This window comes from Phodopus roborovskii, unplaced genomic scaffold, assembly GCF_943737965.1.
Source record: "Phodopus roborovskii unplaced genomic scaffold, PHOROB, whole genome shotgun sequence".
Lineage (NCBI taxonomy): Eukaryota > Metazoa > Chordata > Mammalia > Rodentia > Cricetidae > Phodopus > Phodopus roborovskii.
Window position 1 is genome coordinate 10002693 of NW_026125295.1, and position 21446 is coordinate 10024138.

Consider the following 21446-nt stretch of genomic DNA (forward strand, 5'->3'; position numbering starts at 1 on the left):
GAGTGAGCATTTATGTAATATAATAGCCTGTAAACAGCTGGGAGTGTGGCTCAGCAGAGCACTTGCCCTGGGTTCAATCCCTAGCGCCAACCCCCCCCCCCCCGAAGCCTGTAAGCAGAATTGATGCCATTAGCTGCATGGTTCATAATTGCCCCCAGACTGAGTGCTCCTGTGAGGAGCCCCGTGCTCTAATGAAACCACTTGGCTGCATTTTATGACAAAGCTTAGTGGACACAAAGTAGCCCCGTGGGGTTGCACTGGGAGCAGGGGTGACCACAGGGCAGCACAAAGGAACTATGCATGGTGGTTCAGTGAAGCTGCTCTACAGCTGACTGTGGTGTAGTTATGTAACTGCATTTGTCAGCACTTGCTGCATGTACTTTAAATGTGGAGAATTGGGATGTGTGTAAACTATACGTAAAGAACTTGGAGGAAATGATGAACACTGTAGTATCTTTAATAGGCTAGTATTTAGGACAGTCTATGACATCAGTGAGCTTGGGGCCTCACAACAGGCTTCCAGTAGATCAATCTTACTTACATTAAAGATGCTTTACTTTCATAATCAGAGAACAGTACATGTTCACTTTACAACCAAGAAATAGGCCGTCACTTTTGAGAGAACTTTCTAGGTAAAGTTTTCATATGAAGACACAATCTGAAGGAGTTGACCAGGTTATATATTTGCTATAATTTCTAGGAAGCCATACTGATGCTTTTTGAAATCAGAAAAACAATGTACAATGTATGCCACATGGCTAGTTAAGGTGTCAGGTGTGGAGAATTGACCCAAAGAAACTTTCAACAGTGAATACATTGAAGTTTACTTTTCTTTCTCTTCAAGCAAGGAAGTCATCTTCTGGTGAGTTTAAGTTTTCGGGGGCAATGCTGTGTCCTTTGTAAAGGCTGCCTCAGTTTCCCCAAGCTTCGTTTTGTGAAACGCTTGTGACTTCTAAAGGAAGCCTATTTGTCTTAGCTAGGCATTTCTATGTAAAGGGATTTCTGCAGCTGATATTTTACTGGCTTTCCACTCATTTTCAGTCACACCTTAGCCTTTATGCAGAATACAAACCAACAGAAGCAGACGGCAGCTTGCCTTAGCAGCTGTTAAACCAAAGTTTCAAGTTTGTCATGCCAACTATGCTCACTCTAGTTGTGTTGTGCTGACCAGACAAATGGATTGGACCACATTTGTACTGACTTGAAATATTTCTGCACTAGTGGAGGTTTGAAGTCACTGTGTCCTGACAGCATTCTCCAGTGGGTATCTCTTTGAAAGAGCATCCGCACTGAAGCATCACGAAAAAACATGCACCCTTGTCTCCATGTTTTTTACTTTGATGATATGGACAGCTTAGACATTTGAGATCAGTATTAAACAATACTGAGTGTACCTAGATAATTTCCCTTAGAGCTTGTAAAGGAGAGTTAGTCATGAAAAAAGATTTAATTTTGTAAAAGTGTGAATTTATAGCTGATTCTTCACTATACTCTTTAGAAATATTCTGATTAGGTAAAGAATTTGAGGTAATCAGGGTGTTTAGGTAGACTTTGGTAATGTGCCTGGGTGGCTGTCTGTGTTTGTGCTGGCTTTGGTATCTCCTTCACCAAAAAGGTGCAACTCTATCCTGAAGAAAGGGAATGGAAGTGGTCAGAACAGCTGCCAGCACTGCCTGACTCCTGGTTGATGAGCATGGGCTCAGTTCCCTCCACGTGGTCATGTTGAACTTCTTGAACTTTTCCCTGTTTTGACTTGAGCAAACCAGTTTTCACAAGGCAGTAAACAACTGACTAAAGCAAACTTCAAGTGGTCTTCGCTGATTACCCCACAGTCTGCTGCAGGCTTCTGAGACTCTTTCCCCTCTTTGGTTTGTGTTTTAGAGGCTAGAAATAAGCACTACCTGCCCCGTTCCACAGTATCTGAAGAACTGTGTTCCCCACGGTCTTAGGTTCACCCCAGTAATGGGCTCAGCCAGGTCCAGGTGATGTACATTCAGAGACTTCTGCACAATGGTGAAGAACTAATGACAGCCCACAGCTGAGATGTCCTGGTGTTAGGTCTCCAGGTTAGAGGACACTGTGAAGGACCTCAGTGAATGTGGGGGTTGAAGGAGGAGCTCTTTGAGAATTTAAGCATGTGGTAGAATTGTGACCATGACTTGGGAGTAGTGGAGAATGCTGTTTCCTAAGTTTAGACACAGTGTATGCTATGCTGCCATGAATAGGGCCGGGCTGCGGTTTGAGTAGCATTGAGATGCAACAGATCTTGTTGGGAAGCAAGTGTGGAGAAGGAGCCTGGGATGGTCACATCCCTTTTGGCTCTGATAAAGGAGGGACCATGTTTCAGACTATGGAATAGCTGAAACTAAGGGGCAGAGATGCATTGCTGCCTTTGTGAAAGACCTGTCTGGGGATCAAATCCAGGGCTTTGCATATGCCCAGCAAACACCTTACTCCTGACCTGTAACCCTAGCCCAGCTTCAGTCTTAGCAATCTTTTGAGATAACCTGATAGTTCATTTGTGTGCTAGCCTTGGTGCCCTTTGGACTAACCCCAAACCTTGTTTAGAGCAGGAAAAAATCTTTAGTAACCAGCGCTCCTGGTGATTTTGGATGAAGACCATAGTTCTGGTAAAACACAGGCAGTTAGGTTGTAGACTATCATACAGGAAACAAGGGACCTAACGTTTATTGTAGGTCCCCAGGATCCACATACTTCTGAAAATAATTCTTTGCACATCAGTTGTTAGTAAGTGCTCTTGGAGAGAAAGTATGTACATATTAGCAGCTGTAGATGGTGTTGTAGGTGATGTTTCATTAGCAGTGGGTTTAGACCATTCTAGTTCTGTTTATTTATTGACTCGTGACTAATTCTGTTAAAAGAAAGCTTGAGGAAAAATTGATCCTTATGTATGCTGTGAATATATGTTTCTATTATTGGTAGATGAATAAAGCTGTTTCAGCCAATGCACAGGCAGTTTCTAGCAAGGCAGGAAATCGAAACAGGGATAGAAAAGGTAGTAGGCAGAGTCATACCATGTAGCTGCCGAGGAAGCAAGAGGCTCAGGTAAGCCAAGACCACATGGAGATGCACAGATTAGTAGAAATGGGTTAATAATTAAGAGAGCTAGCCAGTAAGAATCCTGTGCCATCAGCCAAACAGTTTATAATTAATGTAAGCCTCCATGTATTTATTTGGGACTAAACAGCTGTGGGACTGAGTGAGACAGAAACTTCCAGCTATAGAAAATAATAGAAGTTTCTATATGAAACCTTTCAGTCTTACTATTTTTATTACTTTCTAATCTTTATTTTAGGTAATTTGCTTTAGAAATTGTTTTTTAATTGGAGTGTTCTTTTGTCTTTTCATTTTGATCTTTTGGTAGCCTGCCTAAAAAAGACTTTCTAATATAAACTCTACACCAACCTAAAAATTAGCACCATTCAGCTATTTTGTGACTGATAATCCTACTGTGTATCAGCAGGGGATGCTTTGGGATTCATTTGGAAAGCAGCCAGTGATTCCTATCTTCTATAACATCAGACTTAGATCTGTCCACATCTTCATGTATTAAATTTACTAAATGAGCACTTATTTTTTCATTTTTGTTAGCCAAGAGCCTGTATATCTGGGTCTGAAATCACAATGTCACTTGAAGTAGTGATGTCTTTAAGTTTGGCTTAGATGCTTGCTGTTTGTTAACATATCTGCACAAAAATCCCATTAGTGATTTTATTTTTTAATAAAGGTAATGTGTTCCCCTGTGTCCCAGTTTCCAACAGTCTGGGCCTAGATGGTGGGTCCTTGCAGTACCAACATCTCAGGCTCAGGCTGTCATCTACATCTTGGGAGTTTGTAGATGTATTGAATTTTTTAATGAAAAAAAATGAAATAGGACTGAAATGATTTTTTTTTTTAATTAAGATAATGTCACTTCCCTTTCCAGCTTGTGAGAGGTAATTTTCTTAGTGGCCTTTCTGATCCTGAGACCTTTATTAGCTTTCTCAGCATTGTGATCAAATGACCTGGAAGCAGCAACCCAGCGAGGAAAGGTTTGTATTAGGCTGTGGTTTCAGGGCATTTCATTATGTCAGGAGCAGGGAGAGTAAGCCTAGAAGCAGGGCTAGGGGTTACCCTCCAAGGCCTGATCCTGACTGATCTTTGCCAGGCTTCACCTCCTAAAGGTGCCACAGCCTTCAAATAGCACCATAAGCCAGGACCAAGTGCTCAAAATAGGAGCCATTGGGGGAACGGCCTAGATCTAAGCTCCTGGCTCCCAAAGGCTAATGTAAAATGTGTTTAGTTCCCGTAGTCATACCAATCCCTACGCTGTTCTGAGGTCCAAAGTTCAAAGTCCATTTTTCTTAGCTGTGAACCCTGTATAATAAAAAAAGAAAGTGAAATATTTTCAATATGCAGTGGATCAGAGTGAACATTGCCCTTCTAAAAGGGGCAACTAAGAGGAGAAAAAGGAGAGACTGTTCCAAAGACTGAAACCCAGCAAGCAAAACAAATCTGATCACCCATGTTTGGCAGCTGGAGCATGTGCTGGCATCATCTGAGTTCCTTCTTGTGGCCCTAACATTTGCAACACTTATGGGCTCTATGCTGGAGAGTTTTATGTCAGCTTGGCACACACTAAAGTCATCTGAGAAGAAGGAACCTTAATTAAGAAAATGCCTCCATAAGATCAGCTATAGGGTAGGCAAGGTTTTAGGCATTTTCTTAATTAGTGATTGATGGGGACAGACACAGCCCATTGTGGGTGGTACCATCCCTGGGCTGATGATCCTGGGTTCTATAAGAAAGCAGGCTGAGCAAGCTAGGAAAACAAACCAGTAAGCAGCTCCTCTCTATGGCTTCTGTATCAGCTCCTGCCTCCAGGTTCCCTCCCTGCTTGAGTTCCTGTCTTAGGGTTTCTATTGCTGTGAAGAGAAACCATGACCACAGCAACTCTTACAAAGAAAATATTTAATTGGGGTGGTTCACCTTCAGTTCAGAGGTTTAGTTCGTTATCATCATGATAGGGAGCATGGCTGCATGTAGGCAGATGTGGAGCTGGAGGAGTAGCTGGGGGTCCTACATCTTGCAGGCAACAAGAAGTTGACTGAGACACTGGGCGTAGGAAACCTCAAAGCCCGCCCCAGCGATGACGCACTTCCTCCAGCAAGGCCACACCTACCAGTAGTGCCCCTCCCTATGAGATTATGGAACCAGTTACATTCAGACTACCATACTCCTGCCCTGACTTCCTCCAGTGAGGGACAGTAATGTGGGCCCCATTTGCTTTTGGTTGTGGTGTCTCATCGCGGCACTAGTAACCCTGACTTATTAGGTTGGCTCCACTCAGGAGCTACAGCTTCTCTCAGTAGGTGCCCTGTGCATTGTGTTTTTTCTTTTGGCTGGGGGGGGGGCACCACCCAGCTCTCAAGTAAATCACACATGGAGTCTTACTAGTTTGGAGTGTCCAGCCTTAGCTTGGCTTGTTTCTTGCCTGCTTTTCTTACCTTAAATTAACCCGTCTACCTTTTGCCTCTGGGCTTTTCCTGTCCTCTTAGTCTGGTAAATCTTACTCTTACTCCATGGATTGCTGTGGAGCTGGGTGGCTGGGTGGCTGGGTGGCTGGGTGGCTGGCCCCTGACACCCTCCTCTCCTTGCTCCTTCTACTTATACTCTCTGCCTGCCAGCCCCGCCCATCCTTGCTCGTGTCTTACTATTGGCCATTCAGCTCCTTATTAGGACCACCACAGCTTCAGAGTTAAAACAAGTGCAGCATAAACAAAAGTCACACACCTTAAAATAACATTCTACTGCTGTGTGCCATGTTCTCTAACATCCTGGGATCTGCATTGTCCCTTGGGCTTTACCCTCAGAGCTTTTTGCATGCCTACTAGGGGGCTTCCTGCTGGGTGCTTGATTGCCTCACATCGCCTGGGCTTACATACTTTTTGGTAGAACACTTGTGCAGACCTCCAGGACACCATCACTCTTGCATTTTGTGTGCCTTCCAAACCAGTACCTCATAGACCGTACTGAGTTCTGCCACCTCAAGAAGTACCTGGCTAACCTTGGACCCCAGCTACAGCAGCTTCTAGGTGCCTGCATGATTTACCCTGGAAAACACTTTTCTGTTTGAACAGGACACCCCTATGGTGCTGTCCTTTTAAATGAATATTTTAAATGGGTTTGCATTTTTACACTCTGGAACCCTCTCCGGGTTCGGTGCAGAGTGCAGCTTCCCTGTCCTAGCTGCAGCTGACTGCTCTATCTTCCCTTAGCTTTCCCTGTGAGCATGCTCTATTTCTTGCCACACTGCTTTTCAAATCTTGCACTTTTATGTCATTCACTGTAAAGTTGTCTGAAAGCTGCAACGATGACCATGGCACACTGCCTTGAAATTTTCTCCACCAAACAAATTAGCTCATTACTCTTGAATTCAGCTTCACTTAGAATCCCAGGAATAGGAAGAATGCATCAGTTTACTAACACAAATGCCCTTCAGTCCAGTTCTTCATAAAGGCCATATTTCTACCTGAAGCCTCACGGACACAGCCTTTGCTATTCATGTTTTTGTCTCTCTAGTCTTCAGACTTCTGACCAGAAGGCCCACCAAGCAGAGGTCATACACTCCGGGGCTTCCCTAGCTTGTGCCTCCAAACTCATCTCTATACTCCCACGAGGCAGCTTCTAGTATTGACGTCTAATATTGATGGTCAGGTACAGCACAGCAACAACACACTTCTGCTACCAGTTTTCTGCATTAGCTTTTGTATCACTGTGACCAAATTTCATGACAGAAATGGAAGAAAGGTCTATGAATTTTCAATCCATCATCATCTTCAAGGCCACCCCTAGTTGCCTACCTGAACCATGCCAGACTCCCTCCTAAGAGCTCTCAACCCAGGAAAATGACACCACTTGTTGGGGACCTAGTGTTCAGACCCATGATAGGACTCAGTTTCTTGAGTCATTGTCAGTCCGCCTCATTACTTTGAAGCCTCCCTTGTCATCCTTTTTCACCATGCCTATCCACTGGGTTTTCTTTCTCTTATCGCCTTGGTGCCTTTGTGAACGTGGCTCTGGCTTGCCTCAGTGAAATGAAAATCCTGTAAAAGCAAGAGTCACCCTGCTGTTGCTGAGTAAGGGCAGCTCGGCCCTTTGAACATTTGTGTTAAACACTTAGCAAGGTGTCAGGGTTTTTCCTTTCACTGCCCACAGTGGCTTTATGGGGATATAGATTACTGCCACACATTTGCATTTTTCTTCCATTTCTCCTCTGTGTGTGTGTGTGTGTGTGTGTGTGCGCGCGCGCGCGCGCATGCGCGTGTGTACGTGTGTGCCTGTGTGTTTGCATGCATATATGTGGAGGCCCAAAGTTACCTATGATAGCTCTTCAGTGAAGCAGAGTCAATCAAACCAGAGATCCCGAGATGGCTAATTTCTAAAGATGGCTAATTACTAGACAGCTTATTATGGGGATGCAGTCTCCTCTCTCCAAGGATAGATACAGGCAGGCTGTCCTGCCCATTTGACATTTATGTAGGTTCTGGGGATGCAAGCTCCAGACTTAACGCATTTAAGCATCTTTCCAGCCCAGATCCACACATTATAAAGTCATTTGTGAATATTTCACATTTGTTTCATGGACTATTTGTTGTTGCTTGTTTTGTTGTGAGATGGGCTCTCTCTCAGGCTTATCTCAACTTGTGACCCTTATACCTACCTCAATCTTGAGGTATATTAGGTAGGTACCACCACACCTGGCTAAAGCCTGTTTTTATCATTTTCCTTTGGCTCTTGTATTGCAAAAAGTAAAGTAGAGAGAAGAAAAACAAATGTGGAATATAAAACAGCCCTCGGTGTCCACAGATGATCGGTCCCAGGACCCCTCATATGAACTCCAGAGCATTGAGGTCCTTGTGTATCTGTGGGAATAATACTGCTAGCATAACTGTCAACCTGACGTAGCCTAGAAGCACATGAAAGAGTCTCAGTTGAGTAATTGTCTTCATTGGGCTGGGTTCTGGGGTATGTCTGTGCGGGACTGTCTTATTAATTGATATAGGAGGGCCCAGCCACCTGTGGGTGGCATTACCTGGACAGGTGACCCTAGGCTGTATAAGAAAGGTGATTAATTGTGAGCCAGCCTGCAGTGTTCCGTGGCTTTCTGCTTCAAGTTTCTGCTTGAGTTGTGGCCCTAAGTTCCTTCATTGATAACCTGAAACCTCAGAGTGTCAGCCAGATAAGCCCTGTCCTCTTGTAAAAGTTGCTTTTTGTCATTGTTTCATCACAGCAAGAACTGCAGCAGTGTCTGCATAGACATTCCCATGCATGTGCTGTAGGAGTCTGTGGATTCCCTTACATAATGCTACATACGCTGTTAAAGCTACGCTGTGGATGGTAAGGACAAGTCTGCATGCTCGGTGCTGACCCCTCTTCTTCATGGAGGGCTGTCTACTTCAGCTGTCTGTTGTGTTACCATATGGCTCTTCTGGAAGTGCTTTAAAGTTGTGTCCATTAGTGCAGCGCTGTATTTCTAAGTTCCTCAACTTCTAAGTAGTTCTGTACGGAGAAACAATACAGTCTGTGGTGTCTGCTTGTTGTGTTGATCTCCTAGTAGTTGCCCCGCTAACCATGCACCATGCAGCAGACAGAAACTGTTCATTTGCTTGAGGAACTGACCCTTGTCTGTCTTATGCTTGTATTGCTGTCCTAAGGCATGGTAACCAAGGCAACTTATAGGAGAAAGAGTTTATTGTGGGCTTACAGTTTCAGAGGGTGAGTCTACTGCTATCATGGCTCTCAGCTGTTTCTAGCAATGTGTGTTGTGGGATGGGGGGCGGGCATAGGAGTGCAGTGCCCATGGAGACCAAGAGAGGGCATCAGATCCTCTGGAGTTTGCTGTACAAGAGGCCCTGTGCCAAGGGCAGCCAGCTCCTAACAGGGAAGCTGGCTCCCAGTCCCCATGTCTTAACTTTTCTGTTGAGCAGTTTGCAGGCTGAGTACTTAACCCTTAGGCCCAGCTCTACTGTGTAATGTGGTACAGACCCAGTTTGGATTTGTATGGTTTGTGTGATAGTCTCTGAGCTGCAGAGTGAGAACAACATTTGCAGCCTCAGTTTTAATGTTTTTAATGCTAGGTGTGCTATAGTCAGTTGGAGAAAGCAGATCTCATCCCTTGGCTGAAGCCTGGGCACACAGATTTCCTAGTTTTCCTCTGACCCCTCTGCTCTGTTGAGGGTTTACAGTCTGCTTTGTGTATTTTTACTTTAAGTATAAAATACTTATTAGCCTTGTCCTAATGTTCTGGTTTTCTACAAACTATGATACTTAAATGTTGTCTTTCCTTTGTAGACATATGGAGCCTGGGTGTAATCCTTTTCATGCTGGTGTGTGGTCAGCCACCCTTCCAAGAGGCCAATGACAGCGAGACACTGACCATGATCATGGACTGCAAGTACACTGTGCCGCCCCGTGTGTCTGCAGGGTGCAGGGAGTAAGTAAAGCTGTGCACATAGTGCACCTCCATTAAACAGGCACTAACTCACCAAAGGGGACGAGAACCTGACATAACTTCAGTGTGCGAGGATTTGAGTTCATTTAACTCATGAGGTTAATGTTTCTACTGTTATTGTTTGGGGCCACCCATTAGTATTTGATAAGAAATTCAAAGGAAGAGTACATTCAAGTCCATTTTGCCTTTTCAGCCTCCAAAAAACGCCCTGCCCTGGCAGCTGCCTTTTTCTTCAGTGGCAAAAGCAAGACTGTTTGGAACTGTTTGAGATTCCAGAAAAGACTTGGGCTTTCCTCTTGGCAGGAGCATATCGTTGCGGGGTTCCTCCTGACTGTCTCGTGGTGGCATGTCTTGAATTCACGTGTCTTCCCACAGCACAGTCAAGGCTACGCTCTGGTGTGTGCCACAGTGGGAAGCCAGCACTGGCTGGCTTTGGGGTTTTTCTCCCTGTGAGTTTTCAGTGCTGTCACCGGTGCAGTGAGGAATGTCATCATGGAAAGGGCTGTTTGAAATTTGTGATATTTTTAAATGAACCAGCTGAGATTGTAGTTACCAGTTAAAATGTTTTTTTCTGCATCAACAAAGTTTTAAATTTTTCCTGTCAGCTGTAAGGAAGAGCTACAATAGATTGAGGGTTCTCTTCCCGTAAGAATCCCACCCTGGGCTCAAATACTGGCTTTTTTTTTTTTTTTTTTTTTTTTTTTTTTTGCTTACTACTGCCTATGTGAGCATGGTACAGTGTACTGTGAAAATGATATGAGGGTAGTGTAAAACCTAGTTCAGCCTGGAGCATAGTGTGAGGCTCTGTGTGTGTGATGGTGGAGGTTTGGGGATGGGACACATGGGAGGCTGTGTATGTGTTGCTGTTGGTAGTGATTTTATGCTGTAACACACAGGAGGCTGTGGAGGCAGTGATGATGATTTTAGTCTAGCACACATGAGAAGCTCTGTTTTCTGAATTGGTGGTTGTTGATTTTAGGCTGGAGCACATGAAGGCTGCATGTATGTTTATGTTAGTCAAGGTGGTTTTACACTGTAATACTCAGTAGATCCTCTGTGCTTGTCGATTTTAGGTTAGTTCACATATGAGTCTAGAAGTGTGTGTGCTGTGAGTATATGTGTTGGTGATTTAGGCTGGGGGCACATGGGAGGCTCTGTATATGTGTGTGTTGGTAGTGATTTTAGGTTGGAGCACACAGGTGATTTTGTGCTGTAGGACGGGGGGGGGGCTGTGTGTGGGGGTGGTGATTCAGGTTCTTGCTCTTACTATTCCCCTTAGGAAGCAGGTATACACCAAGTGCAGGTCAGATTATCTTCTTTGTCCCCCATTAAAAACAAAATCTCACTTTACATCAGACTACGTCATTAAACCTACAAGTTATAGAATCATCATGGATACTCCTTTCCTAAGGTCTGAGAGGTTGCCTCCGTGTCTCCTTCCTAGGATTGTTTTAGTAACTGTAAGACCATTCCGATAAGAAATAAAACAGTGGATGGTGGTGCTGCATCCCTTTAATAATTCCAGTCTTCCAAAGGCAGGGGCAGGTGGTTTACATAGCTTGTTCCAGGACAGCCAATGCTACACAGAGAAACCCTGTCTCCAAAAACAAAAAAAACACCAACTTTTTCTAGTGTTTTGCCAAGTGGCATATTTTAAGGAACTTGCCCATTTTATCTAATTGTTCGATGTCCTGGCCTTGAGTGGCTGTGAGACCTTTACTAACCAGGGTGCTGCTGTGTGCGCATGCTTCCTCCTCTTGTCTGAAGCCTGCTGCTTCCTCTGTCTCTTCCCGAGGACTGGCTTTGATGCTTTCTGCCTGTCCTGGTGCTGTGTTATTTCTTCTACCTGAACCAGGAGCTGATTCTGTTATTCAGAACCGTAGTTATTCAGCTCATAGAATTTCTTTTATGATTAAAATATTTAGGTTTAGGGCTATAAATTGCTTCTGGGACAGGTTAGCTTCATCATACTGAATTTGATCAATAGTCCTTGTTATTCAACTCATAGAATTTCCATTTTTCATTGTCTTATTTGATGCCTGCCTTGTTTACAGGTGGTTTTATTTCTACTTAGCTGATGCTTTTGATTTCTTAGCTACATTATAGTTAAAGAATATAGTCTGTGTGTTACAATATTTTCACTTTTTTTCAGGTTTGTTTATGCCTATCAAGAAGATAATTGTTATAGTCTTGTTCTTGATAGAATGTATCTTCAAGTTGGGGTCAGAGGTCTACATACATCTTTAAGGTCAAGCTCATTAGTTATATTTTTTCATTAATTACATTTTTAAAAGTTTTTTGCATCCAGAGTTTTCTTCACCTACTGAGATCATCTTCCACTGTGATGGTAACTTTATTCTTACGCTTTGTCAGTTTTTGCTTTAAGAGTTTTGAGGTAAAGTTCTTAGATGTAGGTAAGTTGAAAACTACTGTCTTCTTGATGAATTGAATTAGTTCTCTGTCAGTTTACACCAGAGTAATGCTCCCTGTTCAGGCTGTGTGTGGTGTTTTCAGGGCCACGCACACCTGCCTTGGTTGGATCAGCATCTGTGTGTGATAGTTTCCCTCATCCTTTTGAAAGGTCTGGACTTTGTTGAATTTCACAGCAGTCGCTGTTTTTGAGCTGTAGAGCTTGTTCCGTCTGCATTTGTTGTGGCCAGGGGTAGATACAAGTGTGCGTACGTCTCTACACTTCTCCTTTTGACCTTCTGCCTTGGAGGGAGGTGCTGCCATTTATCTTATGTTTCAGCTAGCTGGGGAGTTGTAGGCTATTATTTTAGTTTTTTTAAAAAAAAATCTACACTTAATACTTATCTATATTGTCTTCTAAAACAAAATATTAACTATCATCTAATACTTTAGTAAGTTTTTCTAACTGTACAAATTTAATGTTATATAGTTAGAAATTGTTGATAATCTTCTAGATGTTTAACGTGAACTTTGCCAGCTCCCTTCTGTTAGAATTACATTCTTCCACAAAAATTACTTCCTTCGTATTTTCGTTTGCTGTTGGTGGTTAATGCCGCCTTGGGAATGTCCTCATGCTATGTATCCACGAAGGCCACCCCCTGACTAGAGAGCCCTGGCCCTTCGTTCTCTGCGCTGGATGTCCTTCCAGTGCTTGTCGGAGTCCATTGCTGCACTGAAAAGTCAGCGGTCTGCCTTACAGCCCTGCTGCAGGCTCCGCTTTTCTCCTGGGGCGTTCACGTGTGGGGCTTAGACGTTAGGCTCTCTAGCTTATGAGTCACATTCTTCATGAATTTGGAAAAGTCTCAGCTACTACCTTCCCAAATATGCTTTCTTCCTTTTTTTTTTTCATACCCTCTTGGCACTCTGATGTCCGGCTGTTAGCTATTTGCACTGTCTCATCTTTCATTCTTGGTATTTTCTATCTCAGCCTACAGAGAAGTGTCTCCTAGGCTTTGTATTTCATTTCCTGAATTTTCTTATATTTAAGATCTTAAATGTGTCCATTGGTAACTTTTGTTCAATGACGGTGGTTATTTCCAAGTTTTGTTTCTATGTGAGCACAGTAACAGTGAAAGAAAATCTGTACGGGTGTTATGCATTGTCTGCAATATGATTTGCTGTTGCGGTCTTGCTGATGGCTCCTCGTTTCCCCTGTGGGTTTGATCTGCGCTAGTTTTTGAAACATTGTTCAGAAGTTCTTTTAAGGTAATTGTACAGAAAGGAGTGGTGTCTTCCAGAGCCAGTGCTAAGCTCACAGCTTCCTTCTCGTCCTCTGCTGAGGACTGGGTTTCTTTCTCGTGTCTCACTGGGCACTGATGTAGCCCTCCTTTTCTGAGGGCTTTCCATCCACTGTCACTAGCCACTGCCCCTTGTGTTCAGTGACATGAACCCAGTGTAGCCTTCCACACGAAGGGGAGACAGTTGGAGCAACCAGCTGTTTGTCCCCATGAGCCCTGCTTTCACTGTTTCAGCATCAAGTATTCCTTGTTTACTTTTGTCAACACAGTCTTAAAAAGTCCATAGATGGCATTGTTTCCATCAGGAGTCTTCCGTTCCTGTGAAACAAGCTGCGCACTGCAGTGTTTGTGTGCACTAGGCCAGCTTGCGATTCAGGGGCAGGGGTTGTCATTTAAAAAGCAGGGACGTCAGGACGACAAGAGGCTGAGAATGTTTTATTTTATAAATACAGCAACACCAGGTTCTCATTTGTCAGTGAGCCTTGAAATTGTGACTGTTTAAGAAACCATGTTTGTGGTGACACCATCGTTGCTTGCAAACAGTCTGCTTCAGTAACCGACTCCCTTCCTTCACAGCCTGATCACACGGATGCTGCAGAGAGACCCCAAAAGGAGAGCCTCTCTGGAAGAGATTGAAAGCCACCCTTGGCTCCAGGGAGTGGACCCCTCACCAGCCACCAAGTATAACATCCCCCTCGTGTCCTACAAGAACCTCTCAGAAGAGGAGCACAATAGCATCATCCAGCGTATGGTGCTCGGGGACATCGCAGACCGAGACGCCATCGTAGAGTACGTCTGTGTTTGTCAGTACTAGGGGCATCATGACAGGCTCACCTCTGGCTGCATGGTACTTAGCAGGACGGAGTGGCCCCAAGCCTAAAGAGTTTGCTATCTACTCCTTGGGGCCATCTCTGCAGCATCCTGCAGCTGCATATTATGTAGTTGCTCATGAAATCCATCAAAACCAGCCATTTTTAGTAACGTCAGTAGTGCAGTTCAGGAAAGTGCAGGATGATAGTGCTCCTGCTCTGTTCTAGTGATGAGTCAGTTAGGTAAGAAGTCCTGTCTGGAAACAGTAGAGCTCGTCCAGACATGAAGAGCAGCAGTTACTTAATGTGTTTAATGAAACAGATGCCCCCACTCAGGAAAGCAAGCAAGAGGTAACCATGGGGTGGCCACTTGGGGCTGGCTGTAGATCTGTTCCCTGACCTGGGAAAGAGGTAGGCGCAGGCTTGACATGGAGCCTTGTGTGTTGGCTCCTAACAGTCGTGTCCAGGGGGAGCTCTGGTCTCTGGGAATGATCATATCTATAGAAAGGGCGGATTTGCAAAAATAAAGCCAGGATTCCAGGTACTTGTGAGTTTTCCGTGGTTGGTGCCCAGCCATGTAAACAACCTGAACAAGGGCAGGATACTTGCAGTTTCTGCACAGACACTCACTCTCCTGTGTATAGAAAGCATTTTTTTTTTTCATTTTTGGACTCGATTCTGTAGCTGTGTGCAGTGGGGTGTCAGATATGAACACTCAGTGCAAACTCTATTACAAGCCCAGAGGTGACTACAGCTTGCCAAGCACATGGCTCCCAGCCAGGCTTACTGCTGGCTGACTGCTCACACTTTGGCTGAGTGTGCACACTCTTGAGACTCCGCTTACTCTGAGAGCAGTTCCTGGTTTAAAGGCCTGAGCATCTTAAAGGATACCCCTGAACACAGACAGCTGCTTTCTTAAGAATGTTTGTGAGAGGTCACTCTTCCTGAGTTTCACCCCAGTACTTGAACCCATATTTCTCATGTGTACTGTAGTTTACCAAAGCCGGAGGCTTCCAGAAACCAGAGCTGTGTGTTCCTGAGCCTTGTGAGTTGTCCCATGACACCCAGCTGCAGGAGGTGGACAAGGCCCTGTGCTTAATTGTTACGTCTCCAGCACCTAGCCACCATGCTGTGCTGTGAGCACTGATGTTTAAATGGAGCAGACACAGTGATTTTACTAAAGGAAAGGAAGAGAGTATCACCCTCTAGATCGCTTTAATCTCTCTCCGGTGCCTAAACTGCCAGTCCATGCAAAAGTAGAATTACCTCCAACCATTCTGATTGGTGTGGCTAACAGAGTGCCTTGCCTTTCCTTCACTCTTCTCATGGAAGCAAAGGGTCTTCCTCAGCAAAAGTCAGCTCCACCTGCCAGCTTGCTCCCAGAAAACACGCATGCTCTTAGAAAGACGCTCATGGCCTTTTCTTATGACTGCGGTGCTGATTCTAGCAGTTTGCTCTTGTCTCACTGATCTGAACACTTTTATTCCATTGCTTTTTTTTTGGATAACAGTAACAACCTAAGTAACTCCAGGGTTTAGTGCTCTCTACTTTGTATTCTTGTTTCACTTTGAAAGCTTCCCAGACTTTGGATTGATGAGGGTACACTGTCTTTACAGTCCTGTAGAACCTCACTTTGTTTCTGCAGAGCCCTGGAAACCAACAGGTACAACCACATCACAGCCACCTACTTCTTACTCGCTGAAAGGATCCTGAGAGAAAAGCAAGAAAAGGAAGTACAGACCCGATCTGCAAGCCCCAGCAACATCAAGGCCCAGTTTAGGTGAGAAAATGCCCTCATTGATTGATGCTAGGGAACTGTTAGTGAAGACCCTCTTCCTCACCGGGATGGTGGCTGCGTCCACAGAGGGAACACTGTGTTCCTGTGCTAGTGGTGGGTGGTTCCCAGTGCCTCACCTCTTACATCCGTGAAGGTTTCCTTCCTTTTGGTTACTTGGAAGAATTTTTTATAGGGACATTTAGTTAGGATGTCAGAGATTAGACAGCTGTATCAGTTAGCTGTTGGGTCTCAGGAAGGCATAACATCTCTGATTTGATGAGGAGGGGCTCAGTGAGTTAGACCAGAACCTTCCCTGAGGGTTAGCAGTCACTATCCTTCAAGGCTGTGTGACCAGTCTTGTGTTCTTTACCTGCAGAAGGGAGTAGTTCTAACTCCTTTCTAGACTGGAGTTCAGAATATTGGCCTTCACAGGCACTCTGCATTAGTCTTCTTCAGTCTCATCTGCAGCTTTCCTAGCGGCTTTTCTTCTCTTCCATTAAGAGATCTTTGCCCTGTTGGGCTCTACCAGTTGTCACCAGTTTGGACAGGTGAACCATGTGCCATATGCTCAGGAAAGGTGAGCTGCCAAACTGTGTTTTTTCAGTGAGAGCCGATGGTAGGGAGTGTTCATTAGGTATTTGCCAAGGCCAGGCCCGCTCTGGGTGTGGCTCCTCAATGGGTTTTGCTCTAAACTCATGGAAAGGGGAAACAAAAGGGGCCTGCATCCTGCTGCGCTGCATCTCTGTGGCCTGACTCCTACTGCAGGCATCGCTCAGTGCTCTCTGGTTATCTGTTCATCTGTGGCCTTAGCCCCACTGAACACATGCCTGTTACAAAACTCCAGCAGTGGCTGATGCAGGTAGCAGGTCTCCTTCCCTACAGTTGTTGAGGCTCCAAGTTGGGGAACTATGTCTGTGCAATGGTATTTTACAACTGTAGTTTTAATTGGCATGAGATGAAGATGCCACTAGGAAAGGAGCTGTTGTAAATGCCTTTGGCATCATTACAGCCTCTGTAATGTCTAATTAACAGTTTTGCTCTCCAGTATCCTTCTGTGGGTATTGAGAAGGTAGGTATTTATATTTAGAGATTTATTTCCATTACTCCGTCATTTAAATCCATTACCCATTTCCATTTATTTTGATCTGTGAAGTCTGTGCTGGGCATTCCAGGTGAACCACATCTGTACTGTGAGAGCCAGAGTGTGTGTGTGGCACATGTACATGTGTAGATAGATGATTTGTGTGATAACTGACCATGTGTAATTGTGAGTCTGTCCATGTATGCATGTGTGTATATGTAAGAGTATCTGAATGTTTGTATGTGGGTGTACTGGTCTGTATATGTGTAGATGTGAGCGTGTTTATGTGTGTATATATGATCATGTATGCAGATGTGTATGGGTATATGTAGAGGTACGTGGTGTTGAGGTTTGGGGAGAGCTTGTGCTCTTTTTCTGACAGCTGTGGTGTGCTGAGGCTGCTACATCTGCCCCCTGACATCCTTGCTGATGGACCTGAAATGCTTTTCACATCTGTGGATTTTGTCCTAACTCTGTGTGTATGCAACTTTGTATGTGAGGGCTTGTGTGCCATGGCTTGTGGGTAGAGGTTCACAGATACCTTGGGTTTTGGTTCTCATCTTCTACCTTGTTTGAAACAGGGTTTTCTCTGCCATGTGTGCAAGGATTTCTGGCCAGTGGTTCTGGAACTAATCCAGCCTCCATCCACCATCTTGTGATGGTACTGGGTTACAAGAGTGCTCAGCCTGCCACATCTGACCTTCCATGGGTGGCCACAGTCTGAAGGCAGGTCCTCACACTTGGGCAGCAAACACTACCACTGAGCTGTTTGCCTTCCCAGGATAGACCAGCGACTACATGACGATTATTTTTCCTCTGTCACACAGGCAGTCATGGCCAACCAAAATTGATGTGCCCCAAGACCTTGAAGATGACCTCACTGCCACCCCTCTGTCACATGCCACAGTCCCACAGTCCCCTGCTCGGGCTGCCGACAATGTTCTTAATGGCCACAGGAACAAAGGTCTGTGTGACTCGGCCAAGAAAGACGAGCTCCCAGAGCTGGCTGGGCCAGCACTGTCCACTGTGCCGCCTGCGAGCATGAAGCCTGCTGCCAGTGGGCGGAAGTGTCTCTTCAGGGTAGAAGAAGATGAGGAGGAAGACGAGGAGGACAAGAAGCCTGTGTCCCTGTCCACGCAGGTGGTGCTGCGCCGGAAGCCGTCAGTCACTAACCGCCTGACATCTCGAAAGAGTGCCCCAGTGCTCAACCAAATCTTCGAAGAGGGCGAGTCGGACGATGAGTTCGACATGGACGAGAACCTGCCGCCCAAGCTGAGCCGGCTGAAGATGAACATCGCTTCTCCGGGCACAGTGCACAAGCGCTACCACCGCAGGAAAAGCCAGGGCCGCGGCTCGAGCTGCAGCAGCTCCGAGACCAGCGATGACGACTCTGAGAGCCGCAGGCGGCTGGACAAGGACAGCGGCTTTGCTTACTCATGGCACCGGCGTGACAGCAGCGAGGGACCACCGGGCAGTGAGGGCGATGGCAGCGGCCAGAGCAAGCCTAGCAGCGGTGGTGGGGTGGACAAGTCCAGCCCGGGAGAGCAGGGCACGGGCGGTGGCGGCCAGAGTGGCTCAGGCGGGACCCCATCGGGTGCAGCGGGCTCCTCCAGGCGCTGTGCGGGCCCCGACTCCTCTTCATCCTCCCCAGCCTCCGCCTCCGCTGCTCCACGTGGTGCAGAGCTTGTGCAGAGCCTCAAACTTGTGAGCCTGTGCCTAGGCTCGCAGCTGCACGGCGCCAAGTACATTCTGGACCCGCAGAAGGCCTTGTTCTCTAGCGTGAAGGTGCAGGAGAAGTCCACGTGGAAGATGTGTATCAGCGCCCCAGGCCCCGGCCCCGGCCCCTCTGCTGACCTGGACCCGGGCAGGACCAGGAAGCTGCGGAACAATGTGCTCCAGCTACCTCTGTGCGAAAAGACCATCTCCGTGAACATCCAGCGCAGCCGCAAGGAAGGGCTGCTATGCGCCTCCAGCCCTGCCAGCTGCTGCCACGTCATCTGACCACGCCATCTGACCTGCAGAGCGCGTTCCTCTCCATTTGTTCTGACGTGACAGTGCATGGTCTTTGTGCATGCTGCTACACGCTACTTTTCTTTTCCAGCCGAAAAGTCTACTGTGTGATTTTTACATTCATGATTTCAGTGTGGATGACCAGAATGAAATTGTATATCTGGAACTCAACGTAAATGGAGCGCTTAGAAATTCATGTTCTGACTTAACCTGGAGGGAAAATGCTTTCATTTCCTTGTGAAAAGCCCAAATTCCTGTCTGACCTCCGGTGATAGGTAAATCCATGCTCTGAGGCACACCGGTGCCCGAGACAGAACCAAAGCAATAACGTGGTGATAGCCACAGGCCTGGGAGGCGCCACAGCTGCTGCCAGCCACCCAGGGCCTGTGCACCAAGAACCCAGCCACGGTTTGAGCGCCCACACCTGTTTGTCTTAAGCGATAGTGTGAAAACAGTTGGGGCTCTTACATTTTCATTGACAAAGATTTTCTTGTTTGTAGTAGGTGAGATCAGCTACTTAGGTTTGTGAGGCAGCTTCCCCTATAGAATTACAAGGAGACAATCTTTTGTGAGGTGATGAGGTGAACTCTTGTCTTAACTACTTAGAGTGTATGTGTTTGACAGAACAAACAGAAGCTCGGGGAAAGTTTTCCCTATGGACATACAGCAGGGCTCCTTCACACCTGTGGAGAGGAGACTGGAGGGCTTGCCTGCTGCAGTAGCCACAGCCACACGGGTGGCTGCAAAGTCACACCCACAATAAAACAGCTTCCTGGGTTGGTTTTTCAAGAGCCTGGTGGTTAGGTGGCCCCTGGCCTCTTCCATTCCCTGGCAGCGTTTGGCTCAGACGCAGAGAGCAGCTGAAGAGAAACTGCTCAGGAAAGGGTAGTACTAGAGCCCATTCTGTGGGCTGCCTGCCTGCCTCACACTGCTCAGAATTCTAGTCCGGACTGATTATCATCTCCCCAGGCATCTTTTCTGATGCACTAGCTTCCCTAATCTTGGGGAGCCCAGATGCTGGTTTGTTTTGTTTTTCACACTGTGCCCTGTGGGTTTCGAAAGCAGTACTTACAAGTGACCTGTGGGTAGGTGTGGCTGCCAGGCCCAGCGTCCCTCCCACACTCCGGCTTCCTTTCCTGACTTGAGTGGCAGCAGAGGTGCATCTGACCATGTCATTCAGGGCAGGCGAGGCACAGGCCAGTCACTTCCTTAGTGGCCACTTTGCTACCTTAGGGTTAATGTATATTACTCAGAACTTCACAGTAGAACCTGATACACTAAGTAAAATGATAAGATACTCCCTAGACCTAGGCTAACGCTCGTGCTTTAAGCTACAGTCCCGTTCAGCGTGGCGAAGATAGATGTGTGGGTGAAGCCATAGAACACATTTGCTGGAAATTCTTAAGCAGGGATCTTCAAAGGGCCAGAAACCAGTGTGGTTCACAGAGACGGTGAGAGCTACGTCTGTGTGAGCAAGGAGAGACGTTTATAAGGGGCATTGCAATAAACTTTGTCGCAGCCGTTTTCCAAGGAATGTACATACTTGTGTGGTCACGTCCAGCCTCAGAGTAACGCCTCTGAACTCAGCCGTATGCGTTTGGTCCCCAGTGGTTTTATATTCAGGTGTATATATGGTGCTCACTTTAGATCAGCAGTGTTGGCCATTTATGCTGCAGAGCTGTATCATAGCCTTATTAGTTGTGTGTGGTTGGTGACCCTTTGGGTACATAAATGTCTGTCCATTTGTTGACAAGTGGATGTTTGTGCATGTGTTGTATGTCATGGGATGTTGTCACGGGGAGGGAGCAGAACACCATCACACCAATAGTGGACCAAACTACTTCTTGCTCTAACCAGTTACTTGTCCCTAACCTGTCTTCAGAAGTCACATAGAGTTACAGTAGTGTATAAATTAACTATTGTGGGAAAAGTTAGTCTTGTATTTTTCTGTGTGTGTGTGTGTGTGTATATATATATATATATATACATATATATATAAAATTATGTACTTCTGGAATTCTATCTGTATTTAAAGATGTGACAATCTTGACACCGATTTTAATAGTCATGAGACTGAACAGACATGTCCTACCGAGCCAGAGTGGGTGTGTGCCGAGAGTACACACTTGTCGGCTGATTGGTCAGTTGCCTCTAGTTCTGGCCAATCTTCCTCCTTGTGTTAACGTTGACAGGTATGTGACAGCTGGGAAGTAATCCAATAATAAAGTGACATACTGGTGTTCAGCAATACAAGCTGGAATCTGTTGTTTTTCTCATGAGCGCAGTGCTGTGCTTGCCTGTCCAGCACACGGGCATGGAGTTTGCTTCCCATGGGCAGGCCCTGTGTTCTAGCGCTTGGTGGGGGTGGAGAGAGTCCTCTCTGCCAGTGTCAGGTGGCGCCAGAGTGGCCTAGTATACTATCCAAAGGGCAGCATTTCCTTTAAAACTGTCGGGACACAAGGGCTACAGCACGGTGACTATTCCATGCCTTCCCTCGCTTGGCTTGCTTGTCTCTGACTTAGCAAACAAGGCTCGGCTGTCTCCCTGT

General features: G+C 46.0%; 1 protein-coding gene across 1 annotated transcript in view; it reads left to right on the plus strand.

The window, feature by feature from the left end:
- The window catches only part of Snrk (SNF related kinase), a 52193-nt gene extending 31042 nt beyond the window's left edge, over positions 1-21151 (plus strand). Inside the window, exons 3-6 of the mRNA XM_051202806.1 lie at positions 9355-9496; positions 13798-14010; positions 15676-15810; positions 17716-21151. Of these exons, the coding sequence (XP_051058763.1) occupies positions 9355-9496; positions 13798-14010; positions 15676-15810; positions 17716-18889 (1664 nt within the window). The 3' untranslated portion in view covers positions 18890-21151. The remainder of the gene's footprint in view (positions 1-9354; positions 9497-13797; positions 14011-15675; positions 15811-17715) is intronic.
- Positions 21152-21446: the final 295 nt, after the last annotated feature.